Below are 23,404 nucleotides of genomic sequence, written 5' to 3' on the forward strand. Positions count from 1 at the left end.
ACAGAAATCTTTTAAACAACTTAGTAAAATATAAACTAGAACCACCAAATTATTGTGACTTCCCACAGTGGTGCTTCACAGTCTTTTGCTGAATACTGATACTAGTCATATAAACAGTACTAGGTGTAGTCACAAAAACACATGACCTCACCCATAAAAAAAATCGAATTCCATCCCTGATTTTAAATGGTCTGATATCATAGTCATATGCACTTATGGACTACTAAAGACTGCAATTTTTCAGGAAAGTTTGAGGCATCTGTCCAGGATGCCAGTGTTTTGTGCATGTCCCGCTTGGAGAGGGCCCACAGGGCAGACGCAGGATACACTGTACAGATGACATCTCTCAGTTGGTTTGGGAATGTTTTGGTGCCCTCCTGAAAAGGCAGGAGGAGGTGGCCGGGGAGAGGTAGGTCTGGATATCTCGGACTAGTGTGCTGATCCATGCTGATTAGTGTGACCTGGACCCAGGCAATGTATGGATGGATGGCTGGATCCATCTGAAGTCATGTTATAAAATCTTTTTACCCATGTCTTCTTAAGCGCTGACAAGGCTCTGTTACCCACCTGCTGAATCAACACAGAGTAATAAATAGAAGCTTTGTGACCCCTCCCATAACTCAGTAAAATTCTGTTCAGACATTCTGCTTCTTTTGGAGCTGACCTCATGGATCCCAATGTCCTCCTTTTGTAGAAAAACATGTTCCACCATCTGTGCTTAAACTATTGAAAATAGCTAAGCTCATTTATTTGCAAAGAGAGAGAAAAAAACTGCATTAGGTTCATAGCAGATCACTGCTTGTTCTGTTACCTTTAACTTGTCTTACTCTGCATTTATTCATTGTCTTAAGTGCTTATCCAGTCCAGGTTTGAGCTGGAGGTGGAGTTGGAGTTGTAGTTGGGGGTGCAGCGCCCCTTACTCGTGTAGTCTAGCACAAGAGCAACACATACTGCACACAATCCTCACATTCACACTTACAGGCAAATTTCAAACTTCCCAATTCACCTCATGTTTAGACTGTGAACAGAAAACTGAATACCAGAGAGCCCTTCACAAACAGAATGCAACGAAGGAAATATTTCATCGAGTCAGTGGGTGTTTATTATTTGCATAGTTATGAATTACCATTGAAAAACGCAACTCTCTGAATGTTATTGTATAATTTGTAAACAGCCACGCTCCGAGCACATCAAAGCCTTTTGCTGTGCCTCCTTGGGGTCCATTTGCCCTCATATCTCTCCCTTTTCTTTCCCCATGTACACAGTTTCTGTGTTTGATCTCGGGAGATTCAGCAAATGACCAGGTGTTTGGAAAGCAAACAAATGCCTGGATGCTACCTTTTTGAACCATTTACATATTTGTGCCTGTCAGGAAATGTAGGACTCCATCCAAAGCTTTTGTATTCTTAGCCATGTATACCAAAAAACAGCTGAATGAATTAATGCTACTATACAGCATATCATAAACCTAATTCCTGTTTAGCTATGATACATGTGTACAGTTCCCAAGTGTTGCTTGTATTCTGCTGGCTGGATCTAAAGCAGCACAGACTGGCCTCCTTTTTTTTCTCTCTTTTCCTAGTGGAGCTCGAATGCTTAAAGCTCTGTGTATAATGAATGCAACACGCTTATCCCACATAAGACCTTCATATATGTTCACATGAAAAAAGAATAAATTAGTTCAAACCTTCATTTAACTAAGCAGGCATTTAGAAGCAGCCCTTCAGTAGTATTCCTGTTAGAATCACGCAGAGATAATTTACCACCACTGTGAGAATAAAGTCTCCAAATGCTGGAGAAATTTGTAAAATACAAAAGGTTCACCCTGAAACAAGAGTAGAAGATGTGATGAAATAAAGAACAAAATTAAACAAACAGGAGCAACTGTGTGGGAAAAAAAAATGACAGAAGGGAGCCTAGAATACCGCAAGTATTCGCTTCCAATTCTGCTTGATTCAGTATGAGTGTGATTCGGTAAAAAACAAGCACATCGTGAACAATCCTTATGTGTAGTTTCAAGTAAAGTAAACTTTACCGCATTGACGGCGTGTCTATTTTGGTCCGTGTAATGCTGATGTTGATATATTGCACAGTATGCATATGATTGTGCTTTTGTGCATTTGCGCGGTTGTGGAGAACAGCTTCAGTATTCCTGACAGCAGCTCGAGAGTCAAACACTGATGGATGGGGTGCTCTTTACTTTACTGATGTATGTGATCAGTGCTGATGCAAGGAAAGAGAACGAGAGAGAGAGAGAGAGAGAGAGAGAGAGAGAGAGAGAGATGGTTGGGTTGTGCTGCCTCTGCAAATTTCATTCTTTCTCTTTCGCGCTCTTCCTTCTCTTCCAGTCTGTCTGCATTAATCCTCTCCTCTCTCGGAAAGTTTCCCACTCTGTTGATTCTGTCAGTATCTGCATATGCTCTATTCTCGCCAACATCATCGCCTTAACTAATATGACACAGTGTCTCCATGCACAGCATATGCTGAACGGGGCAACTTTCAGCAGATTACTAGATTATAGATTAAGTCCAGAAAGTTGAGTATGTGCGGAAGTCTGTGTTTGTGTGTGCATGTGTGTGTGAGTGTGCGTGTACGTGGGTGTTTTGCACATCTCTTTCCGGTGCAGGTCTTTAAAGAGGACACAAACATCATGTTTGTCTAACTGTCCAGGCTGGCCTCTCATGTAGCCTAAATGTGTTTAAGAGGCTTTTATTTTTAGTCTTTTGCTGTTGTGAGTTAAATAAAACAGCAGTAATGCAGCTTCACTAATCCTCTCATGCAACTAATCCTTGCAGAACACCACTGTAAATACTCTGTGGGCTGCATTAAAGCCCAAATCACTCAATCCCTCACTGAGTGTTTTATGCTTATTTTGGTTCAGATTAATAGAAATGCTTCAGTTTTTCATCTATGAGGCAGATATACCGGAAATAACACGACCTCCTATTGGACTTTCAATATTTTATTTATTTTTTGTGTTTGTGCATCTTGTACTTAAGCACATACAGTATTCAGTGTGAAAATAATACAAGACTGTGTGCTTGCGATACAGAGCGGTTGCAGAGATGGATCTGAGATGACCTATGTACAGTTACCCCTTTACAAAGGTTATGATGCCATTTCTGTGTAAAATGCCCTTAGATGACTTGTGTGGTATTTATCTAAATCGAGCTGAATCAATCATAAGCTTGAGTTGTTTTAAACTGCACGGAACAACTTGGAAGAGCTTGATTCACATAAGCACTTCTCTTAAAATGGTCTCTTCATTTGGTCTTCATTTGCTACCAGGATCCCCTACTCAGTTTTATTTTGGTCAGTTTTGTGCTGAAAAATTAGTTAACTTTACTCTGCAATGTTGTGCTTTTCTCACTGCAAAGAAGTACTTTCAAATACTGTACTGAAAAATCAACTAGGTCATTTTCAAGGTAACCAAATAAATTATACTGTGAAATGTCTGCGTGACAGCTGAGGATAAAGGTCTTTAAATTTTTAATTATCAAAAATGAATACATCATTATTACATGCAGAGTTCTGCTGAAAAAAACAATCAACAACAACAACAGAAAAACCCAAAACAAAACAAATGACTTTCTTCTAAGTGTATCCGAGCCCTGGTCATAGGAACAGGAGAAACAATAAAAATGCAGTTTTGTGTGTGCGCACAGATAAATATGCACACAACACAGCCTTTCCTTGAAACTTCTTAACTTACTGAAAGTACAAATGCTTTTAAGAAAACTGAAGAAACTGTGAAATGTGTATCAAATAAATAGTGCTAAGATGTTTTTTCTCAAAATAAAACTCTGCAGCTCAGTTCTTTAATATCTCCCCTGGTGGGTCTGAAGTGAATTATACTGGCTGCCTGAAGCAAATGCAGAATATTTGCTATGCTGCAAACACTTTGCTGTTATTTCCTTTAGCTAAAAAAAAATTTGCTTCCATATGGGGCTGTGAGAGTCAAAGAGGTATGCAAAAAAGAAAGCCATTTAAGTAAGGTCCTGCTGTTTGAAGTTGCGCTGGTCAGACCTTTGTTCAGATGTGCACTATGCAGAGCTGTGCAGGGATTGTAAAGCATAAGGTGTAATGGGTTATTCACTGGCAGTTACACTGTCCACTGTCCTGAGAAGAGATCTAATGAGGAAAGGTAAAGTGGAAACAATTGCGTGGGTGTACAGTGGACATGTGGGGCCTTTAAAAGCCCTGTTCTATCAAACGGGTGTTTTCAATCACACGCGCTAATTACACCTCTGCAGAAGCTCAATGGAGCTGTGTCGGAAATTACGTGTTAGCAGACTCTTTGCAATAGTAATGACAAAAGTGGAAGTTGTCCTTTAGTACTAGGATGTGTTTATGGCATGGCATTTACTTGTTACATAAGTAAAAGCACAAGTGAAACCAGTTTCATTAATGATGGTTACATTCCATCAAGTGCCCCGGTAAGCCACATCACTGTGGCAGTAAGCCAGCGGGAACAGCACCAAATGCTGAAACGAACTCACTTTAATGGAAGACAGTTGTTATAAATGTCATTCCCGCTATGCCATGGCAAAACATCTGCTGTGAGAGAGGTCTATTACCGCAAAACACCCACATAGAAGATGAGGTGAATGTCAGTCAAGCTCTGTTTGTACATACCTGCACACTTCCAATGTGTCCAATCAGGTAGGCTCAGTGAAAACAAGTGTATATGTAGACTATGGGTAAGGTATTGCAGTCAAAAAAAAAACAGTTTATTAAAATTTTGGAGTGCTATTACCATTATTCCAACAGCTGAGAACCTGACAAATAGTTTAAAATGGCCAGACCTCTCCCATCACCCGAGTGTCAGTGTCGTTATGTCGAAGTTTTTGGTGTGGGTCAGTAATGCAGAGATGGGTGAGACGAGTATGTCACTCCCAACTCATCGGTTTGCAACATTTGGGGATGCTGTTATGGAGGGCTGTATTTGATCCCAAAACAAAAGCTTTTCCTAAACTGAAAGATAAAGTGGAAAAAAAGGGGTGAAAAATGCAGCAAATCAGAAAGTGAAAAGAAACAAAACAAAACATCTGCAGCTTTGCTGGTCTATAAACTCTTACCTCTGGGCAGTGAAAATGGCAGTGCTGAGTTAGAGTCTTTTATTGTATATTACATGTTTGTAGCACTTTGTTACCAAGTGTTAAAGATCAGTTTACAATAGAGAGGAAATACCTCTTGCCACACTGGCAAATGGGCATCAGAAAAGCTCTAATCATCAAACATCAGTGTAGGCCAAATGAAATATGAATGCTTTTGGATTGCAGCTAACATTAAAAACAATGATGGACATTCATCAACATTCAGAGTTGAAGTCAAAAACAAGGAGAAAATACTGATGCTTTGTCTTTTCCAACTGACACTCATCTGTTAATAAAAGCAAAATATGTCATGTCACTGTAAGGAAGCTAGCTTTAGAATGTTAAAAATGTGATTCAATAAAAGCTGATCTAGTGAACACAGAGCTGTTTAAAATGGCACCAGGAACACAATAACTGCCTCCTTAAACTCATTGTTTCCTAGATGCAGAATACAGACTTGAAGCTTCAGGTTTATTGTATTAATTGCGCACCTTGCTGGGTCAACAAAGTCTGATCATCCTTCAAATGCTTAAAATCTCCTTTTCTCATACAGCATTTACAGTCAGAGCAGGCTGCCCCCCCCCCCCCCCCCCCCCATCTATCTCTTTCTCTCTCTCCTTATCTTTCCACCTCTGGCTTTGCTGCCAGCCAGCCTCAGACACACCAGGGTTTCCCTTTCATTTGGTAGTGAGAGATGTGATGAGAGACTAGTGAGGAACAGAGTGGAACTACGATGAGCTGTCCTGATGAATGTAGTTAGAGAGAAAGTGCTGACGCAAAGGAAAAGAAGCTTTAAGAAACAATGAGCTTCATGCACCAATCACAGACCTCATCAGATCACCACTCTGAAGTTAAATATGAATTAAGCATATCTATCAAAGAAATGAATTAAGCAATTATGTTCCTGCATTATGGAAGATTGTTAGCGTTTTCTGTTGAACTTCTCAGATATGGCCGTGACATTTTTAATAACTTTCCTGTGCGGAAGATTGAACAGTGATGCCTGTGTATCTGCAAGGATTCTCAAGAAGCAAATTCAGTATACTGCAGTTAGTTTAAATGTGCAGTTTTAACTTTATTATAGTACGAACTGTTAACAGATATCTATGATTTAGGAATTTATGTTTTGCTATCTATAATCACATATAGTAATATTACCAGTTTATAACAGTAAGTACAGTGCGTGTGTTTTTAAGTGGAATAGTTTGTAAGGTGTGCATTCATGAGCAACCTCAAGGGTGTTTCAGGTGTTTTTATTGTGGCTTCTTTCCATTTTCATACTTTACAATAATAACAAAAACTGTTCTGCAGAATTGCTTATCTTCAAGGATGAAAGTGTTAAGATTGAGCATGGAGAGCAAACTGAAGCAAGATGTAGACCAAACTTAACGGGGGAGAAAAGAAGGGACGAAGCTGAAGGACACAGAGGTCAAATTTAAATACTTGACACAGCAAAGTGACGATGACTCAAGGAAAGCAGACAGTATGGTGAAAGTGCTGTTCATGTTGTTGCTTGATCTCCATTGATGGAATTAAACAATTTTTATGTATGTATTTTATTGTTATGCATTTTATGTATTCAGTAAAGTCTAAAATGTTGTTGCAGATTGGGTTTGATAATGTATTATACTCAGTCTGTCAATCTTCACAGGCCTCTGTCACACTGGCCTAGAGACCAGTTGGCAACCACCTGGCTACCACCAGTCACTAGGGAAAAATGAGCATTCTCCAACTGGTTGTGAGTGGTTGCTGGCAATTGCTGTAAAATTGAATGGTAAAGCCAGTCACACAGGCCTAGAGAGCGGTCAGAAACCACCTGGGAACCACCATTCGCCAGGGAAACGTGTATTCTCCAACTAGTTGGCAGGTGATTGCAGGAAGTTGGTTGTGGTCATTGCAGCAAAATTGCAGCATGGAAAACCTGCATGCAATTGCTTTAGTCACTATCAGATTGCAACAGTTGCCTGTAGTCTGTGTGGAAGACACTGACTTGGCTGCAAACACTTGCCTACTACTTGCTAAGGGGCAATGAAACTGTCAAGTGGAGTAAAAGTTGCTCCTTTGGAAATGAGCTGGTTTCAGCGGAAGGGCAAAGCTTTTACTTTGAAGACGACAGGTTTCCATTTGTGGTTTGCGTCGCCCTTTTGCTACCACTATGGCTAAAATGGGACAAAAAAAGCTTGATTGGCGTTGCCTTTCTCTTGACATCACTGGGAAAAATACAGTGGCATGTTATGTTACAGTTAACATGATAAGGTACCCTGAAATTTCTCTCCTTTGTTCTGTGCTGGTGTGATGTGGCCCTTACAGAGCTACTACAATGCAAGCATGCCTGTGAAAATCAACAGCACTGTCGGTAGGGCCATTTGCTCTTTGTTCAGTTTTCATGTTGTTTGTTTTCTCACAAAGTATGACTGCGCAAAGACACTGTTTAATTTTTGAGCAAACTTTTTTACAAATTCAAAATGTTTTTCAGGATTTTCACTAATCCCTGTACAGTTCCAAAAAAGCTGCAACAGTCTGTATTGGTCTGATTTTCGAGGTTTGCAGATGACAGCGGCATTGGTATGCTGTGAACTGACTGGTAGAGTGTGGTGTAACATATGGGACTGTCCAGTCTTTCACAGACAGTAAACAGGCTGATAACAGACCATTTATCTAGATCTGTGAAATGACATAGCTACAACAGTGATGTAAACACCAACCATAACTCATACACATGCACACACAAACACATGGCTGTGTGTTAAAGTAAAATACATTTGACATTTATGAGTGTCCGTCCTTATTCCTTTGACAGGGAGAGAATTCAGACAGAATGAAATCCTCATCAACATGGCTGCTGTGCTATAGATCTCTCCGTTTGCTGACTGACAAAGAGAAAACTGGAGTGGGGGGGTGGACTGAACACAGTCATTGTGTTTCTGCCTCTGTGCTGGTCTGCCAGAAAGACATAGAGAAGGAGAAAGAGAGATTGAAAAGGGTAGAGAAAGAAAAAGAGAGACACCAGCTTCAGCCAAAGAAATGAAAAGAGGTTTCCAAGGCTTTGAGCGCCCCCACAATACACATTTGAAACAGCTGTAGGAAAGGAAAAAAGATGCAAATAGGTAGATTTCTAACCTCCGAGACAGAGTGGGAGGCAGAAATGCAGATGAGTAAGGAAACCTGGACATTCCCCGAGGGCTCGTGAAAAGTCACCATCAGTCAGCAGTTAACAATTAAAAGGTTTAAAACATGAGTGCCTCATGCACACACACACACACACACACACACACACACACACACACACACACACACACACACACACACACACACACACACACACACACACACACGCAGAGACACATGCCACCTCATCTTAATGCTTGAGTGGTAATGGTGTGCTAATACATCTGAACATATTAAGAATTTATATCAAATTCACCACCCTAATATCTTGCCTGGAGCACAAATTAGTACAAATTGTCTGCTGTGGGGTGGCAGCAATGGTGGTGGAGCGGTTGCTAATATGTCAGGACATGCCATGTGTCACCAGGCTCACCCTGTCACATGAACTAATATCCTGTATGATTTAGCAAGACAGTAGTTGTGGTTGTGGTGTGGAGAGATAATTCCCTTGTTTGAACTACATTAAAACTGCATGAAAATCAATGATGGAGAACCAGAGGCATGGTGTGGGTGACTAGGAGACAATCTGGCACAAGCTGGTCTCATATCAGTGAGGATGATTAGTACAGAGATGGCGGGGAGACGGGTAGTGGATAGGTAGGTGGTGGAGGCAGATGGGAGTAGTTCAACAATAAAAAGAATAAATCACTTTGCTGAGGTGAAAGAGAGCCAGTTGCATGACAGAAGTGAAGAGTGGGCTTAATCCAATCAGAAAGAGATGAGTATTTGGTGATGTTGAGGGTATGTTTTCTGTGTGCTTGTTTTCTGTGCACACAGATTGATCTAAAACGGTTGCATGATTTATGGCAAGGCATGTTTTTTTTTTTTTTTTTTTTTTTTGATAGGGATGATCTCCTCTATGTGAATGCCCACAGTATTTTCCTTTCACTTTCAAATCTAAATCCCGATGAGCCAGATGCCAGTGTTTCTTCCTCTCTTTTGCACTTGTTATTTTTATCACATCGTGCGTGCAGGAAATCCCGCTGCGAGCAAACACTTTCCAATTGTGGTCACTCACTCACTCACTCATGGATGCTTAGCAGGGAGACAGGGGACGGAGTGGATGCTGTGTCAAGAAAAGAAATCAATCCACAGTCTGCATTTAACCTGCAATTTCTCCAAACGGAGGCAAGTTTTATGGCTGGTGTTTTAATTTTGATCAGCTTCCATTTGTTCACTTTATGTCAAGCCTGCTTTCCCCCGGAAAAAATAACAGCATCAGTCATTTTAGCAAAGGGTCATTAGTGTAAGCAACTCAGCCCTCTAGCTGCTGTAGGAATTATGATACTTGCTGCCATGTGTGAGTACGGAGATTGAGAGAGGGGAAAGGAAAATAAGCAATTATCATATTGTTGTTCTGTTGTCTTGTAGTTAATGTGTTTCTGTTGTGGTTTGGGATTGAGGAAGATTCTCCACGATTCTCCACTGCTCCATATTCTGATAATTGAATGCATGCTTTGATGGTTTTGAACTGTTGGTCATTTGTAACAGTTGTTTGAAATGCTGTATAGCAATTAGCCAGAACATTTTCTCTGGGCTACCCAAGTGGAAAATAAACCCAACTTATTTTGTTTCTAAATTTGTACTTTATTCCATTCTGCCTTTAAACACACACACACACACACACACAAGTCTGGTTAGTGGGAAGTATTTTTCCTTTTAGAAGAGCCAGGAGTAAAAAAAAAAACATAAGATGTGTATCTCTCAAAGCTTAGCTACTCATTTTTCATTTGACTGATACCTTGGATCTTGTGCAAGTCATGGTTTATGAAGAAAAAACAGCACTCTGCAAGATGTTTTTAAGTTAGTCCCTCCATAAATCCATTACACAAATATTGAAAGAAAATATCAAATATGAATCTTTAAACTCCTTCACAAAAATGCATTATTTTCAGGCATATTTCTTAAATATGCAGATATTTAGAATTCTAAGTGTGCATACTTAAGATCAAGCATGTCCTCTGTTGACACATTCTCTGCCCCCCCCCCCCCCCCCCCCCCCCCCCCCCCCGCGGTTTCAGTATTTATCATAACATAGAGGGACTTTAGTGCATATGAGGAGTCAGGCTCCCCGGGGGACTGCCATTGATCAGTCTGTTTGTGATCAGCAAACACAATATGAGCATTGAGACGAAGCACAGGAAACGCAGTACTCACATAGTTCTTGTGCATCTACATTGGGCACCGTCTCCTGTTGGGAAAAAAAAGAAAAAAAAAGCTTCCCTCCAGCACTTATAACCTTCTATGAATAACCATTACATAGAGATGCTGTGGCAGAAGATGAGGAGAGACGTTTGCTGGAGTTGTAGACATAGAAGAGAATAGAAAACAGGGTTGAGGAGAGAAGACACTAGTGGTCGAGTGCGTGTGCCTCCTTTCTCTCCATGCTAATTTTCTTGGCAGGCTCTTAAACAGAATTTTAATTTGCTCTGTGTTTATGATTCAGAACAAATGCTGCCATCTCAGAGGCCAATGTAATCTAATTATTAACACAAATGCAAGGACGTACATGCGCTGATGGGCACACACATGCACTAAGAAATATATGTTGTAGTCTAATTAACTTGGCAAGCTTTCAGGACTAATTTTCCATTTCAAAATATGCTCTTTGTGAATAGAATAATATGGGCCTAAAGGAAATCCTTAAATATTTATACATACTTAATTTGTGATGTATAGAGAATATCTGCAGTATATGTGCCATGGATACTTATAGTAATCTCATGCTTATTTTTTACTGTTGGCTATTATAGGCTCAGCTGGAGCTAGGCCAGAAGGTCTGAGCACAGGCAAAATTTAATACCCGAAGAACAAAATAATAATAATAATAATAATAATAATAATAATAATAATAATAATAATAATAATAACAACAAACATCTGATTTACTAAATTATTTTGAAGCTGGTCAGACCTTGGCAGCATGAGCTCTGGATGCAATCAGAACATTGTGCAGCCGGCATCTAAAAGCAAACAAAACCAGAGGGGACATTTATCTTGCTGGTATATCCATTCATCATGCCAGTGCATTAATTGTACTTGATGAAGGACTGTCAACTCCTGTTGCTGTTCTGCCAGCAAACCATCTTAGTGTTTAATATGAGTGCAGTGGCAGGGATGCATCAAATGTTGATGAATCCAGATATCGCATTCATTCCAAGAGAGGCTACTCACACAACACGTATTGACAGTCACATTAGGCACCGGATTCTGGCTCCCGTGTGAAAGCAATATCTTAATATAGCTCTTTTAACTGTTAATGGATTAGTCTTACAACTTTTATTGTGACATGGCTTTACCAGTGCTGTAATTTTGACTTTTACCATTTTACCACAGTCATCATGTTTGTAGTCCACTGCTGTTGCTGGGGGCTTGACATGCAGAAAGTGTCAGCTGCAGTATGCCTTACTGTATCTGAGTTACAGTCCTCTCCTGCTGTGAAAAAAATAAACAAATAAAAACTGTTGGCAGAGCTGAGAGCCAAAGTTCCAGAGGAAGCTTGATGACATAAGACTATTTGCAGGTTGTAGAGGTTGAGGTTAATGCTAGAAACTGCAGAGCAGAGCGTATTGGTGAAGACATCAAAACTGAGCTTTGAAAAATGAATTTGGATTGCCTCAAGTGTGGTTACTAAAGAATAAGACCTATGATGATATGATAAATATTGTTATTGGTTAACATCGCAACTTGCTATGCATGTATAAATTAATTCAAAATTTATTGTTGTGTACTTTTTTTTAGTTTATCTATTTTTCCCATATTGGCTTCTCTTCATTGGCTCCCTGTTAAATCCAGAATTGAATTTAAAATTCTTCTCCTCACATACAAGGTCTTGAATAATCAGGCCCCATTTTATCTTAAAGACCTCATAGTACCATATCACCCCAATAGTGCACTTCGCTCTCAGACTGCTGGCTTACTTGTGGTTCCTCGGATACTTAAGAGTAGAATGGGAGGCAGAGCCTTCAGCATTCAGGCCCCTCTTCTGTGGAACCAGCTCCCAATTTGGATTTGGGAGACAGACACCCTCTCTATTTTTAAGATTAGGCTTAAAACTTTCCTTTTTGATCAAGCTTTTAGTTAGGTCTGGATCAGGTGACCCTGAACCATCCCTTAGTTATGCTGCTATAGGCCTAGGCTGCTGGGGGGTTCCTATGATGCACCGAGTGTTTCTTTTCATTCGCCTCTTTTACTCTGTTTATACCCCACTCTGCATTTAATCATTAGTTATTATGAATCTCTGGCTCTCTTCCACAGCATGTCTTTTGTCCCGTCTCTCTTCCCTCAGCCCCAACCAGTCGCGGCAGATGACTGCCCCTCCCTGAGCCTGGTTCTGCTGGAGGTTTCTTCCTGTTAAAACTGAGTTTTTTTCTTCGCACTGTCCTTGCTCATGGGGGTCGTTTTGACTGTCGGGTTTTCGGTGTAATTATTGTATGGTCTTTACCTTACAATATAAAATGCCTTGAGGTGATTGATTGTTGTGATTTGGTGCTATATAAATAAAATTGAATTGAATTGAATCTATTAACACATCCATCAGTCCTGAACTAGGCTCTCCTGGTGGTAAAAGTCTGTCCCAGCTGGATATGGGTAAAAGGTAGGGTTTACTAGGGGTGGGCCTCAAAATAGTATCACAATATTTCAAGGAAATGTGTGATAAGTAAATGAAGGGCATTTTCAGTGCTTCTTTTCCAATGAGCTACCATCATTGACATGTTTCCTAATTCAAAGTGTGAATCTACTGCCACAAAGTGCCAACAGCTGCAGCATTATAGTGCAGTAGTAGTGACACAGCATAAGTCAAATCTAAGGGCAAAAGTAGACTAGGTAGTGTTAACTCCTTAACATCCATCCATCCATCCATCCATCCATCCATTTTCAGTAACTAAAGTAGCTTAACTTTATAACACTACAGGATCCTGCACAATAAATACTGTCATTTAAAATTAAAACTGCTAATATTTTCTGCCTGGGATGGTGTGTCGTCGAGCTTTTTAAACACTTGATTAAAGGCCTACTTTTCCACCGTGTACTGTAACCACATCAGTAATTTCCACCCACCGTGTGCTCTTCCTGTCAGATGGAGCGTAATGAGCGAGTGCTCCGGCAATGCTTGGTTGAGTCATTTTTACTTTATATGTTTACTTTAGGGTCATACGATACTAGCATCTCCTCATCATATGACTTCCTGTTTGTACTCAACAGTGTATTCTCTTTCTCTGTTGAGTCCACTTTTAGTAGGAACTGCTTTCCTGCATATTTTGCAAAGTATTGTGTTTTGCTAGAGGTTGGTGGAGTAGCTACGTGCTGTGAAAACGTATCTGCTTCCTTCCTGATTTGTTTGGTTTTTGTAAATATTTTGTATTTTTCTGAGTAGCTTTTAAATGGTGATTTCCTTTATTAAAGGAAAAAAAGTTATCCATACATACATGGTCCTGTGTGAAAAAGAAATTGCCCCCTAAACCTAATAACTGGTCGTGCCACCCTTGGCAATAAGGACTGCAATCAACTGTTTATGATAACTGGCAAAATGTTTTTCACACTATGGAGGAATTCTGCTCTTCTTTGTAGAATTGTTATAATTCAGCAATATTGGAGGATTTTCAAGTATGAAGTGCCTGTTTAAGATCATGCCAAAGCATCTCAGTCAGATTGAAGGCTCGGCTTAAACCAGGACACCTTCATTTTGTTCTTTGTTGAGCCATTCAGAGGTGTGTTTGGGATTGTCCAGCTGCATAAACATTTTTATTTATTTATTTTTTACATTGGGCCAGGTTTGGTTTTGACTTTATTCCCTCAATAAAAAAAAAAATCATCATTTAAAAACTGCATTTTGTGTTTACTTTGGTTATCTTTGTCAAATATAAAAATTTGTCTGATGGTCTGAAACATTTAAATATGACAAACATGCAAAAAAAAAAAACAAAAAAACCTAAGAAATCAGGAAGGAGGAAAATATTTTTCCATAGTACTGAACCTTTTTACTAAATCTTAATTGGAAGCTGACAGGTGGCGCTCGCTATCAGACATGCCCAGCTGTAGCTCATTGTTGTGTGCGCTAGCAAATGAAAATGCATGGTGGTGCTGTATCAATGATTTAATAATATGATAATATGATGTTATGTAAAAATGTAAACAAGTGCTATCAGTGGATGAAATGATGTGACACATCCCTGGGATTCACCCTGTGTCGCCTAATGTCAGCTGCTATAAAGTAAGAGATTTAGACACTTAAATTACACGGTGCCGTACCAAACGGTAACCAGCAGTGTTTTCTTTCTCCTTCTTTATAAGGACTGTGTTAACATTTGACAGATCCTGAAACACTAGGGCTTGAACTGTTTAAATATTTACAGTGCTAACTAGAGAAAGATTTGTGTTTCCCATTTTGACAGGTTCCTCATTCAATGCGTGCATGCGCATTTTTGTCTATGTGTGTGTATTTAGCTGTGTTTGTGTGTCAGTGTGAGAGAGCGAGAGCGGGAGAGGTCCCCAGTGGCAGGAATGACATTTGAAAGAGGCACCCCACTGGGACCAAGACTGCTATCTCAGTACTTACACAGACACACACAGACACCCACACAGAGTGCCTGGTTGTTCTGACTCAGGGCAATCTGTCCATCTGTTAGTCTGTCAGTTTCTCGTCATTCTTAGTAAATGGGGTTAACAGCCACTGCTGTATTAAGAGAGGTTAGAGATAACAAGTCTTCATGCCAAGGAGAAAAAGATGGGGGGAGTGGAGGGGTTAGAGAGGGACTGTGACATTCACAGAGATGAAAAAGCAGGAGCAAGGGAGGACGCATTGTAGAAAGTGTAAAAAATTCTCTGATTTAGGACCTATGATTGAGGATAATAGTTTGCTGCCCTGCTGAGTTTGCTGCGCTGAGCTACGAGCAAGAGGGAGCAGAGGAAAAATGGGGCGCTGAAGTGGCTAAGAGAGGCTGAGAAAAGGAGGGGTCATTTGTGAAATAGCAGTAGGATGGGGTAAGGCAGATGAAGACAGTGCAGAGGAGGAGGAGGAGGAGGAGAAGCAGTAAAAGGAGGAGAAGGGAGGAGAGGGAGGGAAAATGTGAAAAAGATTGCGATGAAAGAAGGTGCCATTTTTGAAATAAAAAGGGGTTTCAATCTCAGTAAACAGTGGACACACACACACACACACATTGTGGTGCAGTCAATGGAGACAGCAACATCCCTGTTTGCGTGTTTTTATTTTTGCAGTGAATACACGAATGAGTACACAGTTTCTATGTGGATATGTGTTTTCTGTGTGTATATTTAAATATATAAACTGCAGTGTGTCCTTTTATGAGTAATTTTGCTGAGTATTTATCAGAGTTTATTGGAGTCTGTGGCCCCCTGCCTGACTCAATATCTGCCAGACTGGTAATTATTAAAATCTTGGCATAACACAGCCTCAAACTGTTGACACCTTCAGTTGTAGTACTGTGCTAAGGATCACACAAAACACTATACACATGCACATCTTTGCAGTGCTATTTCCACATGGGTGCTAATTCCCCATGAAATATAGTTTTATGTATTATGCCCTCTTTTTATTTGAGAAAAAAATCTCGACATTGTGAAGCCTCCAGCTGCACCGAGCTAACCCAAAATAGCAGTTTTGCCAATTCACCATCAACAGCAGCTATGTGCACTGAAAGAAACTCAGGAACATTATGCTGCTAAAAAAAAACACTTTTCTTTAACTGTGGGTTCTCCACAGAAGACTCACAAGCAAACACAGAGTGCATGCTTTCTGTCTTTGTCCTGTTCACTTCTTAACACTTAAACCAAACACCCCACCAAGTCCCATGTCACAGTCTGCTGGAGGAACATGCCAAACCACAAAAGCCAGTTAAATGGAAGTGGTTTCTCTGCTGCAAAGCAGAACAGTATGAAAAAAACACACACAATTAGATTTAATCTTCCTTATAAGTATTCAGCACCATAGTATGTATTGAGATTTTAGAAAAAGTATTAATATGGAGTAAGGCCCAAGGGTTGTTAAGGAGAAAATATGCATTTCCTGACCAGGTGGCTGGGGTGGTTGTTTCAGCTTGGCAGTTGCAAGCTGAAACTGGTTGCAAGGAGGTATATGGTGCTGCACCAAAACGTCGTTGCAGTTGGTCACTTGTAGAATGACAGAGATGCCCGCAGTTTGGCGGGAAGACACCGACTTGCAAACGGTCACCGAGAATTCTCCAAGCAATAGCGAAACTATGAAAAGTGCAACACAAACCGGAAACAGAGACAGTTTGCATTCAAAGTAGAAGTTGCACCTTTTAAAAAGTATTAGTTGCAACTTTTACTTGGAAGTCTATCATTCTTACACTTTCTCCACTGATTCTAAATTGGCTGGTATGTGCATATCACTTCTACTCTAATTGAGCATTCAAAGTGCCTTTATTACAAGCCTCGTTCACCCACACTTTCACGCAGTGCTTTATTCTATGCCTTTAAGTGACTTGTCTAGCATCCACTTAGGTGTTCAGTATCTTGCCCAGGATAGTTCACCCTACGGACAATTAGTAGCTTAGTGGTTAGTAAGCGAGAGTTTGCAGACAAGTCAATGTCTTCAATGTAAATTTAGCTACTTGTCCCTAGCGACCTGTGGTTGCCAGGTGTGCATGGCTGTGGCTTTAGTCTTTGGTCTCACAGTGACGGCCAGAAACCTCTGGCCACTATTTGCCAACTGCTCTGAGAATGCATATAAATGCATATATGTTTCCCTTCTGACTGGTAGTTGCTAGATGGTCACCAATCAGTCTTTGGTCTTTAAACTTGCATACTTACATGTTATTAAATATGAAATCAGGATTGTTAATAAAGCATCCTCAAAATGATGTCAAATAAACAAGTTTTCCCTAACCCTAACCCAATGAACCTTCCTTTGGTAAAATCCACATCTCCACCTCCTTTTACTCTTCCTGTCCTGCTGAGCTCTGTGTGCGGCTGGTCTTATTAATGCTGAGTCAATTATTACTGTGGGTGCAGAGCCTAAAAATGGGCCAGGGGTTGTGTTCCTGTGTGTGTGTGTGTGTGTGTGTGTGTGTGTGTGTGTGTGTGTGTGTGTGTGTGTGTGTGTGTGTGTGGGAGGTAGTGGTGGTGGTGGGGGCAGTCAAGGTGTTTACTATATTTGTGTTGATTTTCCTAAGCTGTGTATCTGTCAAGCTTCTAAGAAGACCAGACCTCCCCCCCCCCCAAAAAAAACCCAAACCCCCCCAAAACAATTAGTGTTCCAAGAAAGAGAAGGAAAAATGGAAAACAAGTTATTCAAAGAAAGCTGAAACTCTAAAGCCTGCATGCGGTCTAAACACACTCCATTTATTTTGATCAAGGGGAAGAAACTGTTGTGTAGGAAAAAGTGAAGAAATGCTTAAAAACATTTGTTACAAAATGTTGGTGCGCAGGTGAAACAATGTGTCTTATTAGGATATAAAATAATCAAATACAGTTTCTATTTGATAAGGACAATGCACAGTATCATCAAAGTTAAGATAGAGTTCTGGAGAACTGGAGAACTTATAGTATTGTGAAAATGTTTTGAGTCACCCCTCATTTGTTTATATTTTGCTAGGCAAAAAGGAAATAGGTGCAGTGATTTAGTGAAATGTGCAAACATAAATGGAAATACAGGATATTAGGCAAAAACAGTTCCACCACTTAAGGCTTTTGTACAGTACTGTAACTATGAAGACATATTTTAAAGCAAACCAACCATTAATTGCCCTGTTTACAGTCTAACACGATTCAAAGTCAGCTCTTGATGAGAGGTCACGTTATAACCAAAATACACAGAAACCCAGTGAGCATAAGTGCACACAGTGGGAGTCAACAGAGAGAAGGACAAGTGAATTGTCCTTCAGGGTGCCTACTTTGAGGACTTGGACATTTCACTTCAGACTGTTGTTGGGAAAATCTGAAAGATTTTTTAGAATTTGTACAACACTATTCAGGAAAATCTCCACGCAGATATTTTTTTTCTATAGAAATCGAAATATCAGTCTAATGGCAATCTGTTCAATAGTTGATTTTGCACATCAAAGTGTAGAACTGATGGACAGCCAGATGGACAGATCAATCAATAATTATATTTACCCTTTGGCCTAACTCCTGGTGGTACAAAAAGAGAAATTTGAAAGAAAGATGCGAGAGACACAGTGTGCTTTTCACTGAGATATTAATTGGACTGAGCTTTCCAGGACTGCTGCTTTGTCTTTTTCTCATCAACAGAGCAAATTGAGAACTTTTCAAATCTTTGTTGGCACGCTTACTGTAACATATTCACCAGGTCTTTCATTTTGCCTTCCCTCATTTTTAAATACTCTTTAAACAAAGTCATTGTTTTCTGCTTTCGTTTTCCATTGCCATGCAGCGTGCACCCTTTGTTGCGTCCTGGGCTGACTCTTTGTAATGGAAATAAACTACAACTCCCAACAACTGTTTGAAAAGTCAAAACACACACAAGGTTCACAGCTGAAAGACCGAACATATATGTGCATTTACTGCATATCGCACATATGTGTAAAAAAAAAAAATTAAGCACATTTTCAACACATGAGCAAATTCAGTGTAATTATGTATTGCATGTAAGCTGTCAAACTAACACACAAACAGTCACAGTGCATAGTTACACACAGTGCCTCTGACAAGGCTTATTGTTTGTCCTTGACATTTCCATGTATTTGATGAAAGGCTGGTATGAAAGGGCCATGTGTTGCCATCACAAATCTTCAAATGTGGAGCGATTTCTTTGTTCCCTCTCTCTTAGCTGACTCAAGGGACTTCTGTGCTCGGGGTGGACTTGTTAATTAACAACATGGCTGCCTGATTCAAATCTGTGTACAGAAATTTGCACACAAAGTGGTAGCTACGGAAGATGTGAAGGGACTTTCCAAATGTACCCTTCATTAGTATTGCAGCAAATTGGAAGTGCAACCAAACTATTTCTGGAGAAAGAGTGGTTGTTATCCTTCCTTCCTGAGTTATTATTTTAATAGATAGATAGATAGATAGATAGATAGATAGATAGATAGATAGATAGATAGATAGATAGATAGATAGATAGATAGATAGATAGATAGATAGATAGATAGATAGATAGATAGATAGATAGATAGATAGATAGATAGATAGATAGATAGATAGATAGATACTTGATTGGTAGGTTGGTTGCTGTACAAATAATAATAACAGCTGCTGCTAATGAGCTTCCAGATTTGTTACATTTATGAGTCTCTGTTTGTCTGTATTTGAAGGCCAAACATATGTTTTTACAATCATAGTTTTGATAGTGCACACATTAAAGGACCTATCAAGCAGTGTAAACAGCATAATTTATGGCTTATAACAGCTTTTATTTTGTTTTACTTATTTTTTCTTATCATCAAGTGCTTAATTTACCTTTAGGGTCAGGGGACCAAACAGGTAATCTCAGTACAGGTGCTTTTTTTTTTTTTTTTTAAGTCCTCTCATAATGTTCTTTGTTTGTCAGGATCAAACACAAGAGAACAGTTTACAAAGAAGTCACTAAGGATAAGAGCAGACCAGTGCTGATGTGAAAAGTCTGCAGACAGACTGAGGCGATAAAAAAGTTTTCACCGTCTATTTCTACAGTCGCTTGCATGTTAATGTTAGCAAATGTAAAGACTAATATGTGTGTCTGTCGTTCACAGTGCACGTGAAGGCGGGGACGTGTGAGGTGATCGCTGCCCATCGCTGCTGTAACAAGAACAAGATCGAGGAGAGATCTCAGACTGTCAAATGTTCCTGCTTCCCTGGACAGGTCGCCGGCACCACTCGTGCCATGCCATCCTGCGTCGACGGTACGTGTCAATTTATGTGTTTGGGTATCTTTCGAATGCACCTTCACAGTGTCACTGCTTGACAGACACCTGTTTCGGGTGTTGCTTAAAGTGCCTTAGTATGGATTTGAACTCATTGCACTTTTGCTATAATTGACCAAAGCGTCCTTTGTGTTGCGGTGTACTGAAAATTCTAAGAATTGATACAAGCTTAGGTAAACTCTGATTTGACTGCAAAGACATAGAAGCCATAAGCATTTCTGCATACTGGCAGCCAGGATACTCTATAGAAATGCATGGAAGCATTTGTGAAGCCTTTCTCCCACTGCCCCTGCATTCTGTGCAGTGCTGTTTCAGCAGACTAATTTATTATAAACAGTGCCTCTGTCTGTTATATTTTTGTGATGAAATCAGAAGCATTCTAAATATGACAGATTGAATGGGATTACATTCTGAACACGATCAATTCAAAAATAATTAAATATTTGCTTATCAAGTAAACCTTAAAGGTAAAAGAAACAAAAATCTGAACTATTCCAGACAGAAAAGAGCGTCTAGTCATCTCAGTAACAAACCAAACCTTGTGTCCTCGAAATAAAGATTTATATTTTTTATCCATCTAAACTGCAGCAGCAAATATGTTTCGATGGAAATGTAATTGCAGCTGAATCGTCTATTAATGCATTGTTGATACTGAATGTAGCAGACGTGTTAAATGGCAACACGAGTTTTCCAACCAAAATGTTCAATTCTGCTCTCATTCAACTTTCATTTTTTATGGCTTTGTTTTAGGCACTCACAGCATTCGGGTAAAGTTGTGAAAATACTAGCGCTTTCTCACAGAAAAAGGTGCAAACTGACTTCAAACTCAATCTTCCTAACCTTGAGTGCTTCTGCTGCCTAAACCCCAGTCTTGGTGTGAGATTTGAGCACTTAGTACTTCCAACAATCAAACCCAACCACCTCCCACCGACTCCGATGCAGTTCATAAATGTGCTGTTTAATTTCCGAAGATAATCCAGCTAGCGATTATCTTGCAGCTAAATGTAGCAATTTAACTGTGAAGAAACTTAATTTGTAGGAGATGAGGTTGGACAGATTCTAAAATGGATTATAATGAAGCAGCTCAGGAAAAAATACACCATGAAGAGGAAAGCTTATGTTTTTGTTATTATACCAAATTTATCAGTAGTCAGTGTTATGTGAACATACTCCCAACAAGAATCTTGATAGCAAATATATTAATCTGCAGGAAGTATTATCTTTATGGAGCACTTTTGTTAGCTGCAAATGAGAGGTTGATTCTTTAGACCTAAATGCATTTGGGCATTTTACCCATAAATTAGATTTGTTTTTTGATGAAAATTCCAGGCAATAAAATATTCCCACATGCCTGGAAACCCTTCACTTGCTAATGTCTCTGTGTTTACAACATCAGTATCCAGCAGCCCCTCTAGCCTGGAAGAATGGCACTTGATGAAATAACTGACCCAGTCTCCATTTCTCAGTTGTTTTTTGGTTTTGGGTGAGTGCTCAAACATGATGAAAGATTCACTTATAATACAACATAACACAGTATGGTATAGGGAAGGAATAGTGGAGTACATCTTACTTACTTATAGCACCACAGTGCTGTGAAGAAGCTTCATTTTATTCTTTTTTTGAGCCATTCAGAGGTGTGTTTGGGATTGTCCTGCTGCATAACCCAAATGAACTTGAGCTTCAGGGTACAAACATTCCTCTTAGGGATTTTCTGGTAGAGAGCAGAATTCATGGTTCCCTCAATTACGGCAACAGATCGTTCAGATCCAGACCATCGCACTACCATCACCATGTTTGACTGTTGGTATGATGTTTTATGAAAAAATAAATAGTTAGTTTTATGCCAGATGTAACAGGACTCAAGGTTTGGATTTTCCCCTTAAAAAAATAAAATTATCATTAAGAACTATTTACTTGGGTTATCTTTGTCTAATATTACAATTAATTTGATGAACTCAAAGCCAACTACCAACCATATAATCGCGACTATCTTTAAGCTGTAATTTCTATCATGTTTACGAAGCCTGATACTACAGAAAATACTCAGATCATATTAATTGTCTTTCTCGGAAAGTATCATAAGCCATGTCAGTGTGTACTAAACGGAGTGTTTTATTTAGAAGATAGAGAAACACTTCAAAAGTTGCACGCTGAAGCATGTAATTACCTGACAATGGCAAGTGTCTCATCTTTAGAGTGACAGCTAAAGAAAAAGTATGCATAACAACAGTTTTTATGCATTCACACATCCAGTCAGTCATTCAGTCAGCTGTTTTTTCTTTGACATTTAATCATCTTTTTTGTTTTTGATACGTATGATATTTTTTTTCCCTGTGCTTCATTATTTTTTTTAACCTGGAGAATATCAACATAAAAGAGCTGGTTTGGGCTAATTAAATTCACATGACTCCTGTGCACATGAAACCCACGCCTCGAGTAATTATCCGCATTTTAAAAATCTTTTTTTTTTTTGCTAAAAGGTTGTCAACATTTTAGATAATTATTACAGATACAAAATATTCTAATATTCTAATAAATAAGCTGTATTTCATATTAGCCTGGAGGTTAATGGGATGGGTTGTCTTTAACACTAATTATCTTGGTTTGTATTTGTTCAGAACTGTATGGTTAAAAAATAGAAAAAAAAATACTGTACTTGTAAAATGTGTTTTAAAAAAGGATGGTGATGTTGTCTTGTACAGTACCAGTCAAAAGTTTGGACACACTCACCCATTCGACTGGTACTGTATATTTAGTAAATGTGAGGAGCTGTGCAGTAAACCATATGATTGATCCATTAACAAAAAACATGTTAAATAGAAAACAGCCTTTGCTAGCACCCGATTCTGGTTGAGTGAACAAAGAATGTTCTGCTAGATGAGAGATGCTTTAATGCTGATGCTCTTACAGTGAGGCTCACAAGGGTCTGCAGCTTGCTTTGTTTTCAGAACTTTAAATCATTTATGGTTGGTGTGTTGAGGCAAAATGCAGCAAAGTGCAGTAGAGGCCGACTTTGCAAACTAATTAATAATAACATACATGAATCATGGAATTTAAACAGCCACACAAGTTTTTCGGTGAACCGAGGAGGCGATGTGGCAGACAAAAGCATCCAGATCTAAGCCGAGTGACAGAATTAATAACCGAAACAAACAGAAATATATTTTTATATTTTCCATATCATGTTTTCCACATTGGTTTTTGTTATTTGAGGTTTCACTGTCGCTCTTTTGATTACATAATCTTGTTGTGGCTTCTTCTGTATAGTGGTTCAGTGGGTGCTGATTTGAGAAT

General features: G+C 39.4%; 1 protein-coding gene across 1 annotated transcript in view; it reads left to right on the forward strand.

Moving 5' to 3' along the window:
- The window catches only part of LOC115783097 (chemokine-like protein TAFA-2), a 91,345-nt gene that overhangs the window by 62,708 nt on the left and 5,233 nt on the right, over positions 1-23,404 (forward strand). Inside the window, exon 3 of the mRNA XM_030733747.1 lies at positions 19,940-20,089. Within this exon, the coding sequence (XP_030589607.1) occupies positions 19,940-20,089 (150 nt within the window). The remainder of the gene's footprint in view (positions 1-19,939; positions 20,090-23,404) is intronic.

This window comes from Archocentrus centrarchus, chromosome 7 (genome assembly GCF_007364275.1).
Source record: "Archocentrus centrarchus isolate MPI-CPG fArcCen1 chromosome 7, fArcCen1, whole genome shotgun sequence".
Classification (NCBI taxonomy): domain Eukaryota; kingdom Metazoa; phylum Chordata; class Actinopteri; order Cichliformes; family Cichlidae; genus Archocentrus; species Archocentrus centrarchus.